This window comes from Erpetoichthys calabaricus, chromosome 12 (genome assembly GCF_900747795.2).
Source record: "Erpetoichthys calabaricus chromosome 12, fErpCal1.3, whole genome shotgun sequence".
Classification (NCBI taxonomy): domain Eukaryota; kingdom Metazoa; phylum Chordata; class Cladistia; order Polypteriformes; family Polypteridae; genus Erpetoichthys; species Erpetoichthys calabaricus.
The window spans coordinates 5049219-5071226 of NC_041405.2; the positions used below are offsets into that span (position 1 = coordinate 5049219).

Consider the following 22008-nt stretch of genomic DNA (forward strand, 5'->3'; position numbering starts at 1 on the left):
GTTAAGGGTTTACATGGCCAAATAATTAGTGAGAAGTCTACGTGTGATAAATCGGTTTCTCAAACTGGAATAAGGGTTTACATGGCCTTTTAGAAATCGGGTTTCCGTGAACAACCAGATTACTAAAGCGCATGTAAACGCACTGACTGAGTGGATGAAGTGGAGATAACAAACCCGAACCACAACATGTGAATAATTCAGTTCTTATATTCAAAAACAGTGATCTGCTCACAACATGATGTAGTTTACTATATTCTACATCAGGTCAGGTTAGGGAGCAGGCACTGGTACAGCGTGTTGTTGTACCCACCACACGATGAAACAGCTTGGGATCCTGGTTGGCAACCACCTCAGGCAGACACGCGGTCCAGTCCCATCCAGAAATTACCCTCTGTTTGCCGCAGCCAGGTGTTATGTGGGTGTCCCCTTGGCCTGGTCCAGCCACTTGGGTCTTCAACAATGAGCCGAATCACCCTCGGGTAATCGCGCCACATGGCCATAGTGCCGTAACTGACGCTCCCGCACAGTGCAGGTCATGTGCCTCATTCAGGACTCCATGAGCAACACAAAGTCAGACCAGCGGCACCCAAGGATTCTCTGAAGAGACCCACATGAAGGAGTCCAGTCTTTATCTCAGGTCACTGGATAGCGTTCATGTCTCACAAACAGGAAGCACCAGGACTCTAAAGACTTGGACCATTGTCCTGTTGTAGAGATATCAGGAGCTCCACACACCCCTTTCCAGAGACCTCATGACCCCCCATGTTCTCCCAATCTGCCTACTGACTTCATAGGAAAAGTCACCAGAGACATGAATGTCACCACTAAGGTAAGTAAACCTCTCAACAAGGTCAACACTCTCTCCACAGACAAACACACTGCTGATGGCTGTGCCCAAGAGGTCATTAAAGGCCTGGATGTTGGTATTTATCAGGACCCTCGCAAGCCCAGACACTCCGATTCCTCACTCAGTCTCTCAAGAGCCCCCATTAGAGCCTCCATTGAAGATCACAGCATCATCAGCAAAGTCCAGATCAGTGAATCTCTCTTCACCCTCAGATGCCCCATGACCAATGTGGCACACAGATTACAATCAATCAATTCCAGATACTCCTGAACTCGTAATGTGTATAAAGCACACCTGTCCACAGAATCAATTTCTTCCATTCCAACCTCTCCACCACCATGGGCAACACTAAAAAGCTGTCAGGGACAAGACCTGCACAAGGCTGGAATGGCCTATGAGACCATCAGCAAGACGCTTGGGCGACAACTGTTTGTTGGTGCGATTATTCAGAAATGGTAGAAATATAAAATGACCATCAGTCATCCTCGGTCAGGAGCTCCATGCAAGACCTTGCCTCATGGGGTGAGGATGACCATGAGAAAGGTGAGGGATCTGCCCAAAACTACACGGGAGGAAGCTTGTTAATGATCTGAAGGCAGTTTGGGACCACCACAGTCACCAAGAACACTACTGGTAACACACTACGCCATCATGGACTGACATCTTGCAGCACCTGCACGGTCCCCCAGCACAAGAAGGCACACGTACAGGCCCAGATGTTCACTGGCAATCTTCAGATGGGCCTGTACGTGTGCCTTCACTCAATAACATGCCAATCAGTTTATAACTTTGATGTCGTGTATTTTTTCCGTTTTTTTGGTGGATATTCTGCGTCTCTCCATTAAAAAGAAACTACCATAAAAATTAGAGACTCTTCGTTTCTTTGTAAGTGAGCAAACTTAATTATTTGATCCGCGGCTGAATTTGTCATTTCCCCCATTATAGAAGGTCATTTCCAGAGGGTGGGACTGGACTGCGTTTCTGCCGGGAGGGGGTTGTCCACCAGGATCCCGAGCTTGTTTTGTCGTGTGGGATGGGTGCGGCGACATGCCATACCACTGCATGCTACCCATCCTGACCTGTATCAATCAATCGATTAGCGTCCCGTCTATCATTTAAGTAAAGTAGAACTGCCATTTTATAAATGTTTGAGTGTGCAAAGCTGTATTGTCTTTTGGGAAGCTGAATGGAAATTCTTAACAGAGGACAAAGCGAGAGGACCACCGGCATCAGTGAATTTGTGATCCAGAAGAACCCAAAAATGCGGACTTCAGGGCCTGGACACCATCCCTGCACATTAAGGCTGACTCACGCCGTGCCAGGCCGAGTTAGGAGCCGCTGGGCCTCACACTGGAAAGTGCTACCGCAGCCTCCCTGGGCGGGGGGGTGTCCACACAGAAGCGTATTCAGCATTATTACGCCTGATGTGTGCTCAGCGGCAGCTGTGGATCATTCATTCCCCTTGACTGGCTGCCAGCGGCTCGATTTTGTGAGGGCCGGGGGCACAAGTCACTCAGCTTCAAGAGGAGCAGCCAGAGCATTCTGGAGAAGGCACATTCAACACAAGGGGCTTGTAGAGAGCGGAATGTGCGGCAGAGCCTCCCCTGCGCCCTCCTACTCTCCCTTTCTCTTCCACAATCCCCTCTCTGTTCTGATCCCTCCTTCTCCGTCTCGCACAATGAGAGGGCAGTGAGTCAGAGCCACACTGGCAGACACTCCTCTGTGAGTCACAAGTCATGGCGCATCACAATAAACTCGAGAGTGAAATGGGAAGCTGGCGTGCACAGGAGAGCAGGCTGGAGGCAGTGTCTTGAAAGAGAAAGCTTTTCACCTTCTAGTTTGAACACCCCCTGGTGAATGGCATAATGACTGGGAGCGTGCTGGGGAATTGCATCTGTAACATTTGACTGGAGCGTTACTTCCATGCTTACTGCAGAGAGAATAATAAAGGCCAGAATGAACAATGAAGTCTAATGGAAGACAGACAGTCAAAACAAGTCCACTGATTTATGGAACCAACAGGCTCTCTTGATGTGACACTTTTTCAGGATCGCGGCCTCTGATGGTGTTAGCAGTGGGATTAGGGTTACGGTGGATGAGATCAGCATTATGGTCAGGCTAGGAGTGGGTGGTGAGGCCTAAAATCCGTATCACAGTAATAAGTGAAAACTTTTACAGGACACTGCCAAAATACATTTGTATATATTTTACTTTTAACAAATAACAAGTGTATTAATAATTAATGTAATTGGATCAATACAGAAACACTGCTTAACTACTCAAGTCGATTGGACAGCAGGTGTTGCCAATCAAACACAGCACAAGACGCGGCTTCCTTCTGACCTCCCATCCTGTTAGCACAGACTCGCCAATCAAGCCGAACCGCAATCCCCTTAAAGCGGCGGGCTCACTTACATACAAGTTTGTACCCGGTGGCGGTCTTTGTAAAAGTGTTTTCACAACCGAGTCTGTTTCAACGCCATATTCCAAAAGTCCAATTTGTTAAGGTAGATGTGACACACGCCAACGCGGACCAAAATTAACGAACCGAGGCCCTTTAGAAAAGCGGGTTTCAGAGTGGGAACCAAGCGAACCCTGGAGGGGTTTGCGTGAGGTGTGAACGTGATCCGAAACGGGAAATAATGTGCGCTATTGGCGGATATCCTGCATGCTGTGGTAGTCGTGCTAAACATCTGTTTTCAGTAATCAGGGAATCTCATTCAGGGCGTAATGAGTTTAGGGTTAACATGTAGCAATCAAAAAGGTAAAAACATATACGCATATGGATTCAAATGCAACACAATTTGCATGAAACGACTCGCACAACTGGCAGTTCATCAGAGTAACCCTAGTGGCCGCCTCTTGTGTGTACGTGTGATCAGACAGCAGTCTGAGGTGTTGGGGTGTAAATTCACCTGTGATTGGTTCAAACAAAACACATACTGAAGTGTCAAGAAACAAATAGCAGTGCCCTGTGAGACAGACGATCAAACCCCCTAATCTTACACCACGAAAGTGAGGGGTGCGAGTGGGGCGACCCCTCCACACAATTGTTTTTCCAGTGCAATGCAGATACAGAGATGCACTAAATTTGACAAATTTTAAATCAAACATTCCTAGATGAGGTTTATTAACAAATATTTACAAGAGTTAAGGCAGTAGATGTGTGATTTGAGATAACCTAAATTGAGGTTACGTTCATATGGCGGCTACTGGAGAGTAAATACGCAACATTGTGACGGGAGATGAAACTCGGCTGACACGTAAAAAGTGTGTGTGTGCCACAAGTGTGTGCCCCCTCAGCAGGGCTCGCCTTCTTCTGTACGCCCGCCTGTTTCAAACGCGTCCTCTTTGTACCATGTGGTGTAGCGCATCATCTTCAAGTAGTCTTCCAGTTGTTCGACAATTGCTCACAGGACTGTATTTGGTAAAGAAACCTAATAATTGGGGAAAATGCCGGTGGTGTACAAACACACAATGTTTTTCGACCACCCGTTACCTTTGGGGTTGGGGGGGAATGGGGGGGGGGCAATGAAAGAAGTCCACAACATATCCATGGGGTGTTTATTGATTTAGTTAGTTTGCTGGAAAGGTTGCAGGGTTTCGAAATGCAACTGAACTAACTGGAAGCTGAAACAAAATGTCAACTCGTCCCCCCGATTCAGAATAAAGCAAATGGACAACGCCTTACAACTATAATGCACTCACACAAAAGCACTTTTGCATTTTTTCTTATATTTAAACTAGCCGTCCCCCTGCGGCTCTGCACAGCTCCCTAATCCTGACGTCACGCTTCCCCCTCACCTCGGCCTGCAGCCTCAGTCTCAGATTAGCGCGAATAGATCGCTCCTGTAGGCAAATTCTGACACTTAGGGTGATGAGAGAAGTTGCAAAATCAACCGGGATGTTCATGCAAATTCTAGAAGAAAAACCTGATCTAAATCCGTTAAGTAATTCTCTTGTTCGCTAGCTAAGTGGATGTAAGATACGCCTTAAGGCTAACATGTGAGTGAGGATGGAAACGTGAGTCGTACTGGGTCTCTCTTGGATTCACGCAAATAAATCGGTACCGCAAGTGAACTACGATACTTAGCACGATGAGAGAAGTCGATAAATCAACTGGAATATTCAAGCAAATTCTATTAAAAAAAAAGCCTGATCTAAATCCTTGAAGTAGTTCTCTCGTTCACTAGCTAAGCGGATGTAAGATACACCCCAAGGCTAACATGCGAGTCAGGATGGAAACGTGAGTCGTACTGGATCTCTCTCGGATTTGCACCTCCCCTTCCCCTCAGTCTGCAGCCTGTCTCTTTCGGATTTGCGTGAATAAATCGGTACCGCAAGTAAACTATGATACTTAGTGCGATGAGAGAAGTCGAAAAATCAACCGGAATGTTCAAGTAAATTCTAGAAGAAAAACCAGATCTAAATCCGTTAAGTAATTCTCTTGTTCGCTAGCTAAGTGGAGGTAAGATACGACCTAAGGCTAACATGTGAGTGAGGATGGAAACACGAGTCGTGCTGGGTCTCTCTTGGATTCACGCAAATAAATCGGTACTGCAAGTGAACTACGATACTTAGCATGAAGAGAGAAGTTGAAAAATCAACCGGAATGTTCAAGCAAATTCTATTAAAAAAAAAACCTGATCTAAATCCGTGAAGTAGGTCTCTCATTCTCTAGCTAAGTGGATGTAAGATACGCCCAAAAGCTGACGTGTGAGTGAGGATGGAAACACGAGTCGTGCTGGGTCTCTCTTGGATACACGCAAATAAATCGGTACCGCATGTGAACTATGATACTTAGCACGATGAGAGAAGTCGAAAAATCAACCGGAATGTTCAAGCAAATTCTATTAAAAAAAAAACCTGATCTAAATCCGTGAAGTAGTTCACTCATTCACTAGCTAAGTGGAGGTAAGATACGCCCCAAGGCTAACATGTGAGCCGTACTGGGTCTCTCTCAGATTCGCGCCTCCCCTTCCCCTCAGTCTCAAGCCTGTCTCTTTCAGATTTGCGTGAATAAATCGGTACCGCAAGTGAACTACGATACTTAGTGCGATGAGAGAAGTCGAAAAATCAACCGGAATGTTCAAGCAAATTCTATTAAAAAAAACCCCATCAAAATCCGTGAAGTAGTTCTCTCGTTCGCTAGCTAAGCGGAGGTTAGGTACGCCCCAAGGTTGACGTGTGACTGAGGAGAGCCCCGTCCCCCTTCCCTCAGCCTGCAGTCTCTCTCTCGGATTAGCGCAAATAAATCAGTACCGCAAGCGAACTGTGATACATAGCACAATGAGAGAAGTTGCAAAATCAACTGGAATGTTCAAGCAAATTCTAGAAAAAAAAATACCCAATCTAAATCCGTGAAGTAGTTTCCTCGTGAAAATCAGACTGACTCACTGACGTTGGATTCTACATTTTATAAAGATGTGGTCGCAAGTTAATTTTCAGATTTTTCGCATACTAGTAAAACAACTTTCTCAAAGTTTATAGCAAAAGAAAAATTTCATTCGGCATGCTGCATCAACCGGTATGTCGCCCACTAGTGGCGAGGGTGGCGCCAGGTAACAACCGGACTTGTGGATGCAAGACATCACTTTGTCCTGCTACATGAAACCCTGCCTTTGTGCATTTTGGAAACCTCAAAATGTTTTTACGATGAATAAGTAATACAGTACAGCCCCGGTATCCGCAGGCAATACATTCCATGACCTACCACAGATGCCCGAAACTGCAGATATTAGCGATCCCTATATATAATGAACATTGTTTATCATTTACATACATACCTATTATCAAATTTAATTGATAAGTAACACACAATAGGATATTACTAACAGTAAATAATCAGACACATAGTACATTATGATACTTGTGTGCTCTCTCTCTTGTGGACCGAAGAAATGCTGGAAGGACTAATAGAAGCAATCTCTCAAGGCCTGTATGCATTCTTTTTTTTTTTTTAATTTTATTTATTAATTTTATTGTAATCATTCCATACAAACAGATCAATTTATAACAAAAAAAAAAAAACTGAAGACAAATCAAACCCCATCCCTGAGAAGGAGAGCTTAGCCAAAGGAGAATTGCTTAGGGCTTTTAATAAGGCAACAATAAACAAAAGAAAGGGAGAAATAAATATATAGGTAAATAAAAAATGGAGAAGGGAATTAAATGCGGTAATAGTTATTTCTCTTATTCTAAAATAATATTGATTAGATCCTGCCAGGTTTTGAAAAAATTCTGTACAGATCCTCTAACTGAGAATTAGATTTTTTCCAATTTCAAATAATATAAAACATCGGTTTCCCACTGACTTATCAGAGGAGAGTTAGGATTCTTCCAATTTAACAAAATAAGTCTGCATGCCAAAAGTGTAGTGAATGCAATCACTGTTTGCTTGTCCTTTTCCAATTCAAGTCTGCCTGGAAGAACACCGAACACAGCTGTTAGTGGGTTAGGAGGGATTGTGACCCCAAGGCTGTCTGAAAGGCACTTAAAAAATTTTGGTCCAAAATGATGTTAGTTTGGTGCAGGCCCAGAACATGTGAACCAGTGAGGCAGGAGCTTGGTTGCAGCGTTTGCAGATTGGAAACATTTTGGACAGTTTTAAGCGAGACAGATGAGCTCGATATATAATTTTTAGTTGAATAATTCTATGCTTTGCGCATATGGAGCTCGAGTGAATTCTCTGCTTTGCTACCTTCCACTCCTTTTCTGATATATTGATTAACAGATCTTCTTCCCAAGGCCTGTATGCATTCTATATATGCAGCCTGAGAGACTTGCATGGACCATAACTGAAGGAGTCCATAACTTCAAACAGCAATGGACCGATCAACAAGAGGAGACGATAACGGGCAAAGCACCACCATTAATAATAATAATTCTTTGCATTTGTATAGCGCTTTTCTCACTACTCAAAATGCTCAGCAATTGCAGGTTAAGGGCCCAGCAGAGCAGAGTCCCTATCGGCATTTACGGGATTCGAACCGGCAACCTTCCGATTGCCAGTGCAGATCCTTAGCCTCAGAGCCACCACTCCGCCTAACCATTGAAACCAACCCACTATGCCTTGGGTGGTGGGCAATGCCCTTGCAAAATCGTACCCCTGGGTCTGCCTTTCTCAAATTGGCCTGCTCTCCTAACAACATACAAACAGGAGTGGGGTGGCGACAGAGATGGACAATGGGTGGACATCATCATCGTTGGATTGTCGGACAGCTATGACTCCCTTTCTCTCTGGAATGAATGCAGTCAGCGTGACAAAAAACGACGTCAGAGACCCCGAGGCACTTCCCCCCACACAGAATGCGTTGATGTAAACGCAGCATCGTGTATCCAAAATGGTGAACACATTTGATCAGAAGGGTGCGCAATTTATTTCTGGAATTTTCCATTTGATATTTTCAAGCCATGGTAAACTGTGGATAACTGAAACCAAACAAACCGAATCCATGGAATTGGGAGTTCTAGATAGACAGACAGATACTTTATTAATCCCAAGAGGAAATTCACATAATTATACACATACATTCTACTGTAATAGTAAGGTCATGTCTTCTCGATTCAAGATTTGATCACCTCTGGCTGCTTCTTAAGTTCATTCATTTTTCAACATTTAAAAACTATTTGTGGTGGTGGGGTCCTAAGGGATTCCTACTACCCTTTACACTCTTTATTATGCAGACCATAACTCAAAATCTCACACTCTAACCATTACGCCATCTTCAAGACACAAACTAAGCACAATCAGATGAGCAAACTGCAAGGCCACAGTTCAGGCAAATGCGAATTAACATTAAAAAAAAAAAAAGATGAACCAACCACAGCCAGCGTGATCGCTGGTGACGTAGCAGAGCCGTTAATCACTTACTGAATTATCTGCCCTATAAAGGAGTGTGGGACCGCTCTCTAAGCGGAAACGGGATGCGTGCCAAGGTAAACTGCCAAGCCGCTCGTGCCAAGACGTCATGCCACCGTTTCACCATTTCCTGGGTTAGGGACAGCCTTTTGAAGTGGCGCTCCGCCTGCCAACCCCGACCAAAGGGAAAGCAATCCTGTCCTGGCAATAATTCAACATGTGCACACTTCCTGAAACAGCTGGGTGCCAAACTGGATACACCAGGCCTCAAACTGGGCATCTCAATGAGCGAATGGGTCTCGATGAAGACAGCATGATATTGTTGTGGTGTGAAATTATGTATATACAGTTCATCTGGAAAGTATTCCCAGCACATCACTTTTTCCACATTTTGTTCTGTTACAGCCTTATTCCAAAATGGATTAAATTCATTTTTCTCCTCAGAATTCTACACACAACACCCCATAATTACAACGTGAAAAAAGTTTACTTGAGGCTTTTGCAAATTTATTAAAAATAAAAAACTGAGAAATCCCATGTCCATAAGTATTCACAGCCTTTGCTCAATACTTTGTCGATGCCCCTTTGGCAGCAATTCCAGCCTCAAGTCTTGTTGAATATGATGCCACAAGCTTGGCACACCTATCCTTGGCCAGTTTCGCCCATTCCTCTTTGCAGCACCTCTCAAGCTCCATCAGGTTGGATGGCAAGCGTCGGTGCACAGCCATTTTAAGATCTCTCCAGAGATGTGCAATCGGATTCAAGTCTGGGCTCTGGCTGGGCCACTCAAGGACATTCACAGAGTTGTCCTGAAGCCACTCCTTTGATATCTTGGCTGTGAGCTTAGGGTCGTTGTCCTGCTGAAAGATGAACCGTCGCCCCAGTCTGAGGTCAAGAGCGCTCTGGAGCAGGTTTTCATCCAGGATGTCTCTGTACATTGCTGCAGTCATCTTTCCCTTTATCCTGACTAGTCTCCCAGTTCCCCACAGCATGATGCTGCCACCACCATGCTTCACTGTAGGGATGGTATTGGCCTGGTGATGAGTGGTGCCTGGTTTCCTCCAATCGTGACGCCTGGCATTCACACCAAAGAGTTCAATCTTTGTCTCATCAGACCAGAGAATTTTCTTTCTCATGGTCTGAGTGTCCTTTAAGTGCATTTGGCAAACTCCAGGCGGGATGCCATGTGCCTTTTCCTAAGGAGTGGCTTCCGTCTGGCCACTCTACCATACAGGCCTGATTGGTGGATTGCTGCAGAGATGGTTGTCCTTCTGGAAGGTTCTCCTCTCTCCACAGAGGACCTCTGGAGCTCTGACAGAATGACCATCGGGTTCTTGGTCACCTCCCTGACTAAGGCCCTTCTCCCCCGATCACTCAGTTTAGATGGCCGGCCAGCTCTAGGAAGAGTCCTGGTGGTTTCGAACTTCATCCACTTACGGATGATGGAGGCCACTGTGCTCATTGGGACCTTCAAAGCAGCAGAAATTTTTCTGTAACCTTCCCCAGATTTGTGCCTCGAGACAATCCTGTCTCGGAGGTCTACAAACAATTCCTTTGACTTCATGCTTGGTTTGTGCTCTGACATGAACTGTCAACTGTGGGACCTTCTATAGACAGGTGTGTGCCTTTCCAAATCAGGTCCAGTCAACTGAATTTACCACAGGTGGACTCCAATGAAGCTGCAGAAACATCTCAAGGATGATCAGGGGAAACAGGATGCACCTGAGCTCAATTATGAGCTTCATGGTAAAGGCTGTGAATACTTATGTACATGTGCTTTCTCAATTTTTTTATTTTTAATTAATTTGCAAAAACCTCAAGTAAACTTTTTTCATGTTGTCATTATGGGGTGTTGTGTGTAGAATTCTGTGGAAAAAAAATGAATTTAATCCATTTTGGAATAAGGCTGTAACATAACAAAATGTGGACAAAGTGATGAAGCGCTGGGAATATTTGCTTGCTTTACCCCTCCATGACTCTCTCTCGCACACCATTACCATAAAAAGGACAACACAATGAAGAGCGCATCTCGGCAGCCATACTGAGACAGGCATGCAGCCTGTTCTGAAGAAAGCGAACCACAAATGAAGACTTAACTGGAGACATTTAAAGTAAGAAACAAGTGTGTGTGCCGCCTGAAACTCCACATCAGCATTTATCAGGTTGTATGGTTGCCAATATTCACTTGTACTTTGCTTACTGCTATTATTTGTGAATATTATCAATAATTAATTATTTAAAGTGTAACTTAACTTCTGCTTGTCTTTTACTACATCTAATTTTCAGAGGTTATAAATGTAGAAGGAAAGGTGGGGAGAAGTTATAAAGTACAACACCTTAGAAACAGCGGTAAGTCTGGGAGATATGAGGCATTCTGACAAAGGCTACACAATAAAGAATACAAAAAGGGGAAAAGAGAGGAACAGCGAACTCTACCAAGACAAAACAAATATATTTTAACTGGCACAGGCACCCGTGACCGGGGTACATGGACGTCACTATATGTGAAAGCTTAGGATGGTTCAAAAAGTGAAACTGAACATCTTACTTATCTGTCTATAAAAGCCAAATACCACAGAGTTGCTCACCATGAAATCTCCCAAACCATGAGGACTTGGGACTTGATATTTGTAATGTAGGCTACCCTTCCGTTCACTAAGAAATGGTTTTAAAAATTTTGTGGTCCAAGCGCAAAATTTCTTTTAGTTTGTTTAGACTCGTTTTTTATGTCTGTCCACATTTTACGAGAGAACTACTTAACGGATTTAGATCTTTTTCTATAATTTGCTTGAACATTCCGTTGATTTTGCGACTTTCTCATCGCACTAAGTATCATAGTTCGCTTGCGGTGCCGATTTATTAGCGCAAATCTGAGAAAAACGCAGCAGGCCGAAGGGGGTAGGGCCAAACAAAATAACGCTGGTCCTTCACACTAGTCAATAATATAAATAAAAAATACACAAACAACACAGTCAGACGGAAATTGCACTTGTGTAGTCAAATGATACTGGGGGTGATGCAGGCCATTTTATTATGCCTAGTTTATTCTTCTTATTATGAAAAACTAGCCGTCCCTCGCTGCTCCGCCCACGTATTAGTGAAACAGGACAGCGAGGAGGCCCCGCCCAGCTCCCTACTCCTGACGTCACGCTTCCCCCTCCCCTCGGCCCGCAGCCCCTTTCTCGGATTAGCGCGAATATATCGCTCCTGCAAGCGAACTATGATTCTTAGCAAAAATCAACCAGAATGTTCAAGCAAATTCTAGAAAAAAAAACACGATCTAAATCCGTGAACGGAAGTAGGATACGCACTGAGGCTGGCAAATTAGTGAGGAGGAAATTGGCCCACAGCCTCTCTGTCGGGTTTGTGCAAATACATTGGTACCGCAAGCGAACTCTGATACTTTGAGCGATGAGAGAAGGCGCAAAAATCAAACGGAATGTTCAAGCAAATTCTAGAAGAAAACCCCAATCTAAATCCGTGAAATAGTTCTCTCGTTCGCTAGCTAAGCGGATGTAAGATACAAAGAGGCTGGCGCGTGAGTGAGGAGGAAATTGGCCCACTGCATGTTTCTCAGGTTCACGCTAATAAATTGGTAAAGCAAGCGAACTCTGATACTTGCCGCAATGAGAGAAGTCACAAAATCAACCGGAATGTTCAAGCAAATTCTAGAAAAAAACCCGATCTACATCCGTGAAGAAGTTCTCCTGTGAAAAGCGGACAGACATACAGACAGACTTTGGATTTTACATATAGAGGGATGTCAACTGGTCTTTAATGGCAATAAATAGCAAATCAAGAGGGACCTCGCGGCTCTCCTAAAAATACGACCTACAATTTCACATGGATGCAACGAAAGTGGGACGGTGAAATGGTGAGAACTCAGAAAATGGCGCACGAATGAGAACCTGCACTCCTATGGGGCCAAATCTGATTCAGGCATATTTGGAAATGTAGGAGGGAAACTGACAAAGGCAGCAGAAGAACGGTCAAACTTTCTGAATGTCCCTCATAGTTACTTGTTTGCTTGGGTGTCATTTTCCCACTGGTAATAAGGTGCGAAATCTACGCTCGATCCAACACTATCAGACACACACACACACTCTTACACTCACAAGGGGCCAGTTTAAAGTCACCAATGACCCCAACATGCCGACTTATGGTGGATGTGCAAGGAATAATGGAGTGTCAGGAAGGAAACTTCTGCAGATGTCAGGAGAACATACAACGTCAAAAAAAGCAACGACTGGACGCTGGATCCTTAAGGTTTGGAGTGCTAACTACTGCACCACCTTGTCACCTCCGGTTCACACACTCATCAAAATGCTTGCCAGCTCCATGCCACTTTGAGGCTGAAGCAATTCTGTGGCAACCCCCTTCTGGCTGTGTCAGCTACCAAGATGTGAGTAGTATTGAGCTGTCTTCCATCCATCCATCCATCCATCCTCTTCCGCTTATCCGAGGTCGGGTCGCGGGGGCAGCAGCTTGAGCAGAGATGCCCAGACTTCCCTCTCCCCGGCCACTTCTTCTAGCTTTTCCGGGGGAATCCCGAGGCGTTCCCAGGCCAGTCGGGAAACATAGTGCCTCCAGCGTGTCCTGGGTCTTCCCCAGAGCCTCCTACCTGTTGGACATGCCCGGAACACCTCACCACGGAGGCGTCCAGGAGGCATCCTGATCAGATGCCCGAGCCACCTCATCTGACTCCTCTTGATGCGGAGGAGCAGCGGCTCTACTCTGAGCCCCTCCCGGATGACTGAGCTTCTCACCCTATCTTTAAGGGAAAGCCCAGACACCCTGTGGAGGAAACTCATTTCAGCCGCTTGTATTCGCGATCTCGTTCTTTCGGTCACTACCCATAGTTCATGACCATAGGTGAGGGTAGGAACATAGATCGACTGGTAAATTGAGAGCTTTGCCTTGCAGCTCAGCTCCTTTTTCACCACGACAGACCGATGCAGAGCCCGCATCACTGTGGACGCCGCACCGATCCGCCTGTCGATCTCACGCTCCATTCTTCCCTCGCTCGTGAACAAGGCCCCGAGATACTTGAACTCCTCCACTTGGGGCAGGATCTCGCTCCCAACCCTGAGAGGGCACTCCACCCTTTTCCGGCTGAGGACCATGGTCTCGGATTTGAAGGTGCTGATTCCCATCCCAGCCGCTTCACACTCAGCTGCGAACCAATCCAGAGAGAGCTGAAGAACACGGCCTGATGAAGCAAACAGGACAACATCATCTGCAAAAAGCAGTGACCCAGTCCTGAGCCCACCAAACCGGACCCCCTTCAACACCCTGGCTGCGCCTAGAAATTCTGTCCATAAAAGTTATGAACAGAATCGGTGACAATGGGCAGCCCTGGGAGAGTCCAACTCTCACTGGAAACGGGTTCGACTTACTGCCGGCAATGTGGACCAAGCTCTGGCACCGATCGTACAGGGACCGAACAGCCCTTATCAGGGGGGCCGGTACCCCATACTCTCGGAGTACCCCCCACAGGATTCCCCGAGGGACACAGTCGAACGCCTTTTCCAAGTCCACAAAACACATGTAGACTGGTTGGGCGAACTCCCATACACCCTCCAGGACCCTGCTAAGGGTATAGAGCTGGTCCACTGTTCCGCGACCAGGACGAAAACCACACTGTTCCTCCTGAATCCGAGGCTCGACTATCCGACGGACCCTCCTCTCGAGGACCATTGAATAGTAATTTTCCAGGGAGGCTGAGGAGTGTGATCCCTCTGTAGTTGGAACACACCCTCCGGTCCCCCTTCTTAAAGAGGGGGACCACCACCCCGGTCTGCCAATCCAGAGGCACTGTCCCTGATGTCCATGCGATGTTGCAGAGGCGTGTCAGCCAAGACAGTCCTACAACATCCAGAGCCTTGAGGAACTCCGGGCGTATCTCATCCACCCCCGGGGCCCTGCCACCAAGGAGTTTTTTGACCACCTCGGTGACCTCAGTCCCAGAGATGGGGGAGCCCACCTCTGAGTCCCCAGGCTCTGCTTCCTCATTGGAAGGCATGTTAATGGGATTGAGGAGGTCTTCGAAGTATTCCCCCCACTGACCCACAACGTCCTGAGTCGAGGTCAGCAGCGCACCATCCCCACCATATACAGTGTTGACACTGCACTGCTTCCCCCTTCCTGAGACGCCGGATGGTGGACCAGAATCTCCTCGAAGCCGTCCGAAAGTCATTCTCCATGGCCTCCCCAAACTCCTCCCATGCCCGAGTTTTTGCCTCAGCAACCACCGAAGCCGCATTCCGCTTGGCCTGCCGGTACCTATCAGCTGCCTCCAGAGTCCCACAGGACAAAAGGGACCGGTAGGACTCCTTCAGCTTGACGGCATTCTTCACCGCCGGTGTCCACCAACGGGTTTGGGGATTGCCGCCACGACTGGTACCGACCACCTTACGGCCACAGCTCCGGTCAGCCGCCTCAACAATGGAGGCACGGAACATGGCCCATTCGGACTCAATGTCCCCCACCTCCCTCGGGACATGGTCGAAGTTCTGCCGGAGGTGGGAGTTGAAGCTACTTCTGACAGGGGGCTCTGCCAGACGTTCCCAGCAGACCCTCACAACACGTTTGGGCCTACCAGGCCTGACCGGCATCCTCCCCCACCATCGAAGCCAACTCACCACCAGGTGGTGATCAGTTGACAGCTCCGCCCCTCTCTTCACCCGAGTGTCCAAGACATGTGGCCGCAAAGTCGATCATCGAACTGAGGCCTAGGGTGTCCTGGTGCCAAGTGCACATATGAACACCCCTATGCTTGAACATGGTGTTCGTTATGGACAATCCGTGCTGTCTTCCATTAAATTAAAAAACCTGAGCCCTGAAGGGTGGGTTTAAAATGATGAAGGGTGCCTCGTCTTTCAGGAATATGAAAGCCAATGGAGCGGATAAAACCATCTATGGTGGGCATTGACCCCAGTGAATCACACCACTACAATACCCTCTGGCAAGGTAGGAAATGTTAATATAGGAGGGAAAGGATGATAAAACGTAGAAAATTAAATGACTGTGGAGGAAATAAAGTCAGTGAGGCCGTGGAGTCCCCAGTCTGGACCTGATAAGCTGGCACCGTAATTGTGCCCACACTGACTGCACCTGCTCAGTGGGCTGCAGCCAATCAGATATCTGTAGGATCAGCTGAGTGAAGGAGATTCAGAAAACTGGGTCTTGTGTTGCGACCGCATCTCCGTCGTTCAGCACAAGTCTGCCTGTGCCTTCCTCGCGCTAACCTGAGAAACGAGCAATCAGTTTCAAGTGCTTCCACCCCCCTCACGTAACCGCAAAAACGAAGCGGCGACGGTGGGCTGTCAGTTTCTCACTCACTTTTCACATCTCGTGACCAGTCAGGAAACAAAGATTGAACCAACGGAAAAAAAGGGTCCGTCTGACACAGCTCATTGTTTGCAACAGGACTTCCTATTAGTACTGCAGACAACCCATTTGACATGTTAGACAGATAGACAGATTTTGGTATAGTAGGCAGGATTAGATAGATAGATAGATAGATAGATAGATAGATAGATAGATAGATAGATAGATAGATAGATAGATAGATAGATAGATAGATAGATAGATAGATAGATATTTTAGCATAGTTGGTAGGATTAGATAGATAGATAGATAGATAGATAGATAGATAGATAGATAGATAGATAGATAGATAGATAGATAGATAGATAGATAGATAGATATGAAAGGCACTATATACCGATTAATATTTAATTAATTGTTAAAACTCACCCAGCCTCAGAGAACTGTGCACCTCCCACAAATCCGTATTTGTCTGTTTTCCGGAATGTCATCCCATTCACTTCGGAATCGGAGCCCATGGAACTTGCGTCGTCCCCGAAACCCGCGAGCGATTCCTGTGTTCCTGAGATCATGCTGGCTGACTCAAGGTAGCTCATGGAGTCCTGGGCCACTTGCTTTCGAAAAAGGGGCAAAGGGGGTCCTAGGCTGGACATGGAACCAGAACCCATGCCCAGAAGTACAGAGGGGACCGGTCCCGCCGACGGTAGGCTGTGCTCGGGCACCGGTGACGGCGCGCTTTCCGCCATGTCGTTTTGGTGGCCATCCTCTGGAAGTGCTTTGTGCCAGGTGGCTGGCGATAAGGGTTTCGGGGACTGTGGGCTGGCTGGCGGGAGGCTCTCACCAAGCCTCTTGTGCTGTTGAGCGGCTGACATGATGGCAGGGTCACCGTAAATGGCTGACTTGGGCAAAGGTGGGGGTGCTTGAGTCTCCATCGTTCCTGGGGAAGAAATGTGTGCAGATCCGGATTCTTTTAGCAAATCCTTGGGTTTGGGCTTGACGGGAGGTGGTAGCGGATCCCGAAATCCTGGTCCGTCCGAAGTTTGAGAAGAAACAGGCCGACCAGTACTGGGACTTAAGGGGACGGTGGCGGAATCAACCTCAGTGGACATCTTTTCCATGGTTCTTCGCTGGACGTGAAAGCCTGCACCTCAGTGCTAAGAGTGTCCTCTGCCTGCACAAAAAAAAAAAGAAAAAGATAAATTAAAAAAAGAGACACACACCCGCCAGGCTTAGGGTCCCATGGGTGACACAGTAGAAGTCCCACTTCAGATGCCTGTAATGAGAAGCCAACGAGTCCCCCAAGGAGCACCCTAACATTTCGCAAACATCCACCAACCTAAAGACTCCATGACGTCATTCAGGCCAGGCAGCGTACTGGTGGGCGACTGCTATTACATAACCGCCTGAGCCTTAACGGAAAGCTGCCCCCCACACCCCCCCACCACCATTCAAAACCAAGCAGCTATCGCTTCCACAATTTGGCCGACCTCGACTTCCTTCGCACAGACATCACTCACCGTCCTGCTAAGTCATATCTCACCTGGCCTCAGCTTCTCAGACTGCATTTTGCAAAACTCAAACCCAAGGATGGTGGTCTAAGTTTGTCCTATTAGCCCCCAAAATTGATGCAGTGGTCTCTTCTGCATGCTGCACACGTGAAAGTCTCCAGGCTATGGCTGACAATTTCTTTAACAAACAAGCACACCATGCGTTTTGTATGTTGGGCGGGGGGGGGGGGTTAAAGCTAATTAAAAAGGCATTCCCCCCGTCCGTTCCTTTTCCTCACTAGGGGTCTGCAGTGGCATTTAATTAGCTGCACCCCGACCTCACTTAACAAGCTGAGTCAAGAAGCCAGCAAAACACAAATTGATCTGCTGACTCGCCTCAAGTTGGCAAGTCAGCTGCACTCTCTCAGCGGTTTTGTGATGGGCAGCCTCGATTTCTGCCCACCAGGAATTTCAACGCCATCATCGGATTTCCATTAATCTGATTTATACAACGCCGTTCACATCCATGGCAAAACACGAGACAATCGGCACCACTCTGTTGGGTGTTTAAGCAGATTACGTCTTTGTGGGGTGTAACTCGGAGACAGCAATCCATTGGAGGGTGTGGACAGGGACACGATGGAGGGTGGCCCACCATAGTCGGTTAATCCGACTGTGAATCGGAACCACACTTTGAGCCCTTTAATAATTAAACCACTGACTGATCTGCTATCACGTGACACGGCAATCAGGTCCAGATAGATGAACACAGTGGATCACCAACGGGCAGACCCTAAAGACACACAATGGCAGCTCTCGCAGTTCATGCGCATTGCAGGCGACTGTTTGTGCACAAGTGGGAGTCCATTGGAGACGTTTTTTTAGGAATGCAACTGGGGTGATGTGGAAGGAATACCGGGAATGGTGCAGGGCCTGGTACAAGGGGCCTGGCAGGGAATGGAGGGTGCGCAAGGGGAGCCCTTTTGACTTGAAGTCTAACAAAGAAGAGGACGTGGGATGCCAGACGTGTTCTGATAAACTGAAATGCGAACAGAGATGTGAAATGGGTGCACAAGGACGTGGAAAGGAAAAAGAATTGGAGAAGCGGGGGTCTCGCAGCTGCTAAGGCAAGAGGGAAGGGGCTTGTCGATTTTGCAGGATGGGACATTGGAGTAAACTGATTTTTATTACTGGGCTGACTGCTTTATCCATGGGGACTTGCTACACTGGAGATACAACTGGCTCCATTTCTTTCGTTTTTTCCTATCAGAGCACAGGGACCTCCTCAGGGTCAGCTCTCAGGGTCTGAACCCACAACCTCAGGGCTTGAAGTTCAGAGACTTAACCACCGTGCCACACTGCTGGCAAATCGCTGGGAGTTACCTCTGTATCTTCTTATGTAATACGCTACCATGGCTGTTTGTTTGTCTGTCCAGGATTTTAAATCGCCTGTAGCACGCTAACCGGTTCACCTACTGACCTGAAATTTGGTACACGTCTACTACGTGACGTCTACTATCTGCTTTCGGGGTGACGACTGACCTCCAAGGTTATTCCTCTTTTTATTTTATTGTAGAATCAACTCTCAGCAGTGGCCAGCAGGGCGGCCGTGTGGCGCATGTGTACGGGAGCCGGTCTCATTCCCTACCACCATCGGCATCACTTCCCCTACCTCTTCATATCTTAAATCATTCTTAAGGCAAATTGAAGACTTAAGTGCCAGCTTAAGTGAAAAATTAAGAAAAACGTACTAAGTAATTGCAACACAAACACGGACTTCATCAGTTTTAACGTGAAAAGATGCCGACGGAAAAAGAGAAGCAGCGGGCCGCTAGGGTGGTGAAAGGAGAGCTGCTCAGGAAGAAGCAAGCGCATCAACCTCTGAGCAAACGATTGGTAAACGTACAGAGAAAGAGGAGGAAAACTATAAGTCATGTGGATTCACTGCACGTTATCGTTATAGCAGTGCACCATTACTGGTCGATATATAAATAAATATATATATGGTTGAAATAGTTTACTGTCAAATAAATGCGAAGAGTACTCATTCTGGGCTCATCAGGTGTACACACTCCACTGCACTCCCTCTCGGGAATCGAACCTCGGACGTCAGCGTCAGAGGTGATGCCCCTAACGTTGCGCCACGGCGTTGGCGAAACACGTGTCGTGTACTCTTCGCATTTATTTGACAGTAAACTATTTCAACCATTCTATGATCTGCTCCTCACAAACTGAGGGCACCGTGGCGGATGTTAGCAGATTGCTGGCCAACCACAAAGCGTTACCTGGTAGGTAACCACCCACACTATCAGATTGTGACACAGACTTCGAATGCCGTGAATGTAATTACCCCGATCTACATGCTGTCAAATAAACGAACCACACGCCGTGGCGCAACGTTAGGGGCATCGCCTCTGACGCTGACGTCCGAGGTTCGATTCCCGAGAGGGAGTGCAGTGGAGTGTGTACACCTGATGAGCCCAGAATGAGGGCGAAACACGTGTCATGTACTCTTCGCATTTATTTGACAGTAAACTATTTCAACCATTCTATGATCTGCTCTTCACAAACTGAGGGCACCGTGGCGGATGTTAGCAGATTGCTGGCCAACCACATAGCGTTACCTGGTAGGTAACCACCCATACAATCAGATTGTGACACAGACTTCGAATGCCGTGAATATATATATATATATATGAAATCCAACATGTCTGTCTACTTTTCACGAGAGAGCTACTTAACGGGATTTTTCTAGAATTTGCTTGAACATTCTGGTTGATTTTGCGACTTCTCTCATCACACTCAGCATCATAGTTCACATGCATCACCGATTTAATCACGCAAATCCAAGAGAGAACAGGCTGCAGACTGAGGGGAGGCTGGAGCTCAGGGGTGGGGCCCACCTCACTCACGCGCCAGCCTCAGGTCGAATGGCGCTACCTCTCGCCACGTGTTGCCTGCGCCTAGCTAGCGATGCCCGTTTGATCAGCTGACATTATCATCTAGAGATTGCTGAAGAGTTTGACGTTTTTGAGAGAGAGAGAGATCAGAGCTCCATGTGTTTTAGAGGGTAGAGATATCACGGCCACGTGCTCTTCTCCTCACGCAGGGAACGCTCTCCTGTCAGATCCAAACATGATCAGATACAGTGCCAACGTCTGACATTCAAGTGGACCCACCTTCCGCTTGGCCAGAGATACCCTGCCAACTTTTTACATTTTTGGCAAAAAGATCACAGCTACATTCTCGCCCTTGAGAGCAAAACCAAAAATATTGTATAACAAGAAGCCCTCGGGTATCAATGTAAATTCTTCTCAATACAAATGATTACATTTTTTTTTTTTTTTAATTGATTTTTAAAGTTTGACCTGTTTACTAAGCGGGTGGAGCCGCGGGGGACAGCTAGTCTTTAAAATAAAGTAAAATGTATGAAAAAAAAAAAAGAAAAAAAGAAAAAAGGATTCTAGTACAATATTTGGAGAAGAGGAGTTATGAAAAGAGAATATAGGAATGTAAGTGCATTCACTTTTTTATATATAAACAATATAAAACAATTCAATTCCCAACCTGAACTGTGTGGTTACCTACCAGGTAACGCTTGTAGCTATAATATATATATATATATATATATATATATATATATATATATATATATATATATATATATATACTGTATGCTGGAATGGGACCGGATATGAAAGCTGAAGGCATTAAACCAGGAGCTTCTTGTATCCACCAGGAGATCATCACATCACGTCAATGGCCAGACATAGTGGTACGGTCAGCTATTGTCAAGACAGTGGTCCTCACTGAGCTGACCGCCCCATGGGAGGACAGGGTAGATGGTGCCCACAAGAGGAAGAGGGTCAAGTGCTCCGAGTCCACTGGCAAATCCAGGGAGGCCGGGAGGGGGATCCCCTTTGACTTATCTGACCAGACCGTATCCGACATATTTGACCTATCAGCCTATCAACACGCCACCCTGTGGGGGTTAGGTTACTGGAATTAAGCAACAGAGAACAGAAAGAGGCAGGATAAGCTTTTGGTTGTGTCTCAGGAGAAGAGCCTTAAAAAGAAGGTGGCAATGCCACTGCTCCACCACCAGGAGAGACACCCGGGGTAAGGAGCGAAATCTCGATGATCGGTGTTCCACAGCTGATGACCAAAGGACACCAAGCAGGTGACACGTTCAGCTATATTTGTTTTGAGCGTGATGACAGAAGTGATGGGGGATATGAAAGAGAAAATGTGTTGTGTTTTGCATCTTCTACCGTGTGAACAAACTGAATTTCTTTACACCAAAAAAAAAAAAAGTGTAGTAGTGTTGTCACAGGTGGAGAGTGCAGTGAACTTCTTACCTGTAAATCCAATATGTGCAGAGTCCACTGAACGTCTTAACTGTTAAATGTGACATTTAGTGAAGTCCTTACCTGAGCGTCCGCCGAGTGTGGTGAACTTCTTACCTGTAAATCCGACACACACAG

General features: G+C 46.6%; 2 protein-coding genes across 3 annotated transcripts in view; one reads left to right on the top strand and one right to left on the bottom strand.

Moving 5' to 3' along the window:
* LOC114661759 (nicotinate-nucleotide pyrophosphorylase [carboxylating]-like) overlaps positions 1-22008 on the top strand; it is a 188100-nt gene that overhangs the window by 50589 nt on the left and 115503 nt on the right. The gene's annotated exons all lie outside the window — the stretch shown is intronic.
* LOC114661760 (TBC1 domain family member 10A-like) overlaps positions 1-22008 on the bottom strand; it is a 67038-nt gene that overhangs the window by 43142 nt on the left and 1888 nt on the right. For both annotated transcript variants that reach the window (XM_028814949.2, XM_028814950.2), the window contains exon 2: positions 16467-17208. In XM_028814949.2, the coding sequence (XP_028670782.1) occupies positions 16467-17155 (689 nt within the window). In that variant the 5' untranslated portion in view covers positions 17156-17208. The remainder of the gene's footprint in view (positions 1-16466; positions 17209-22008) is intronic.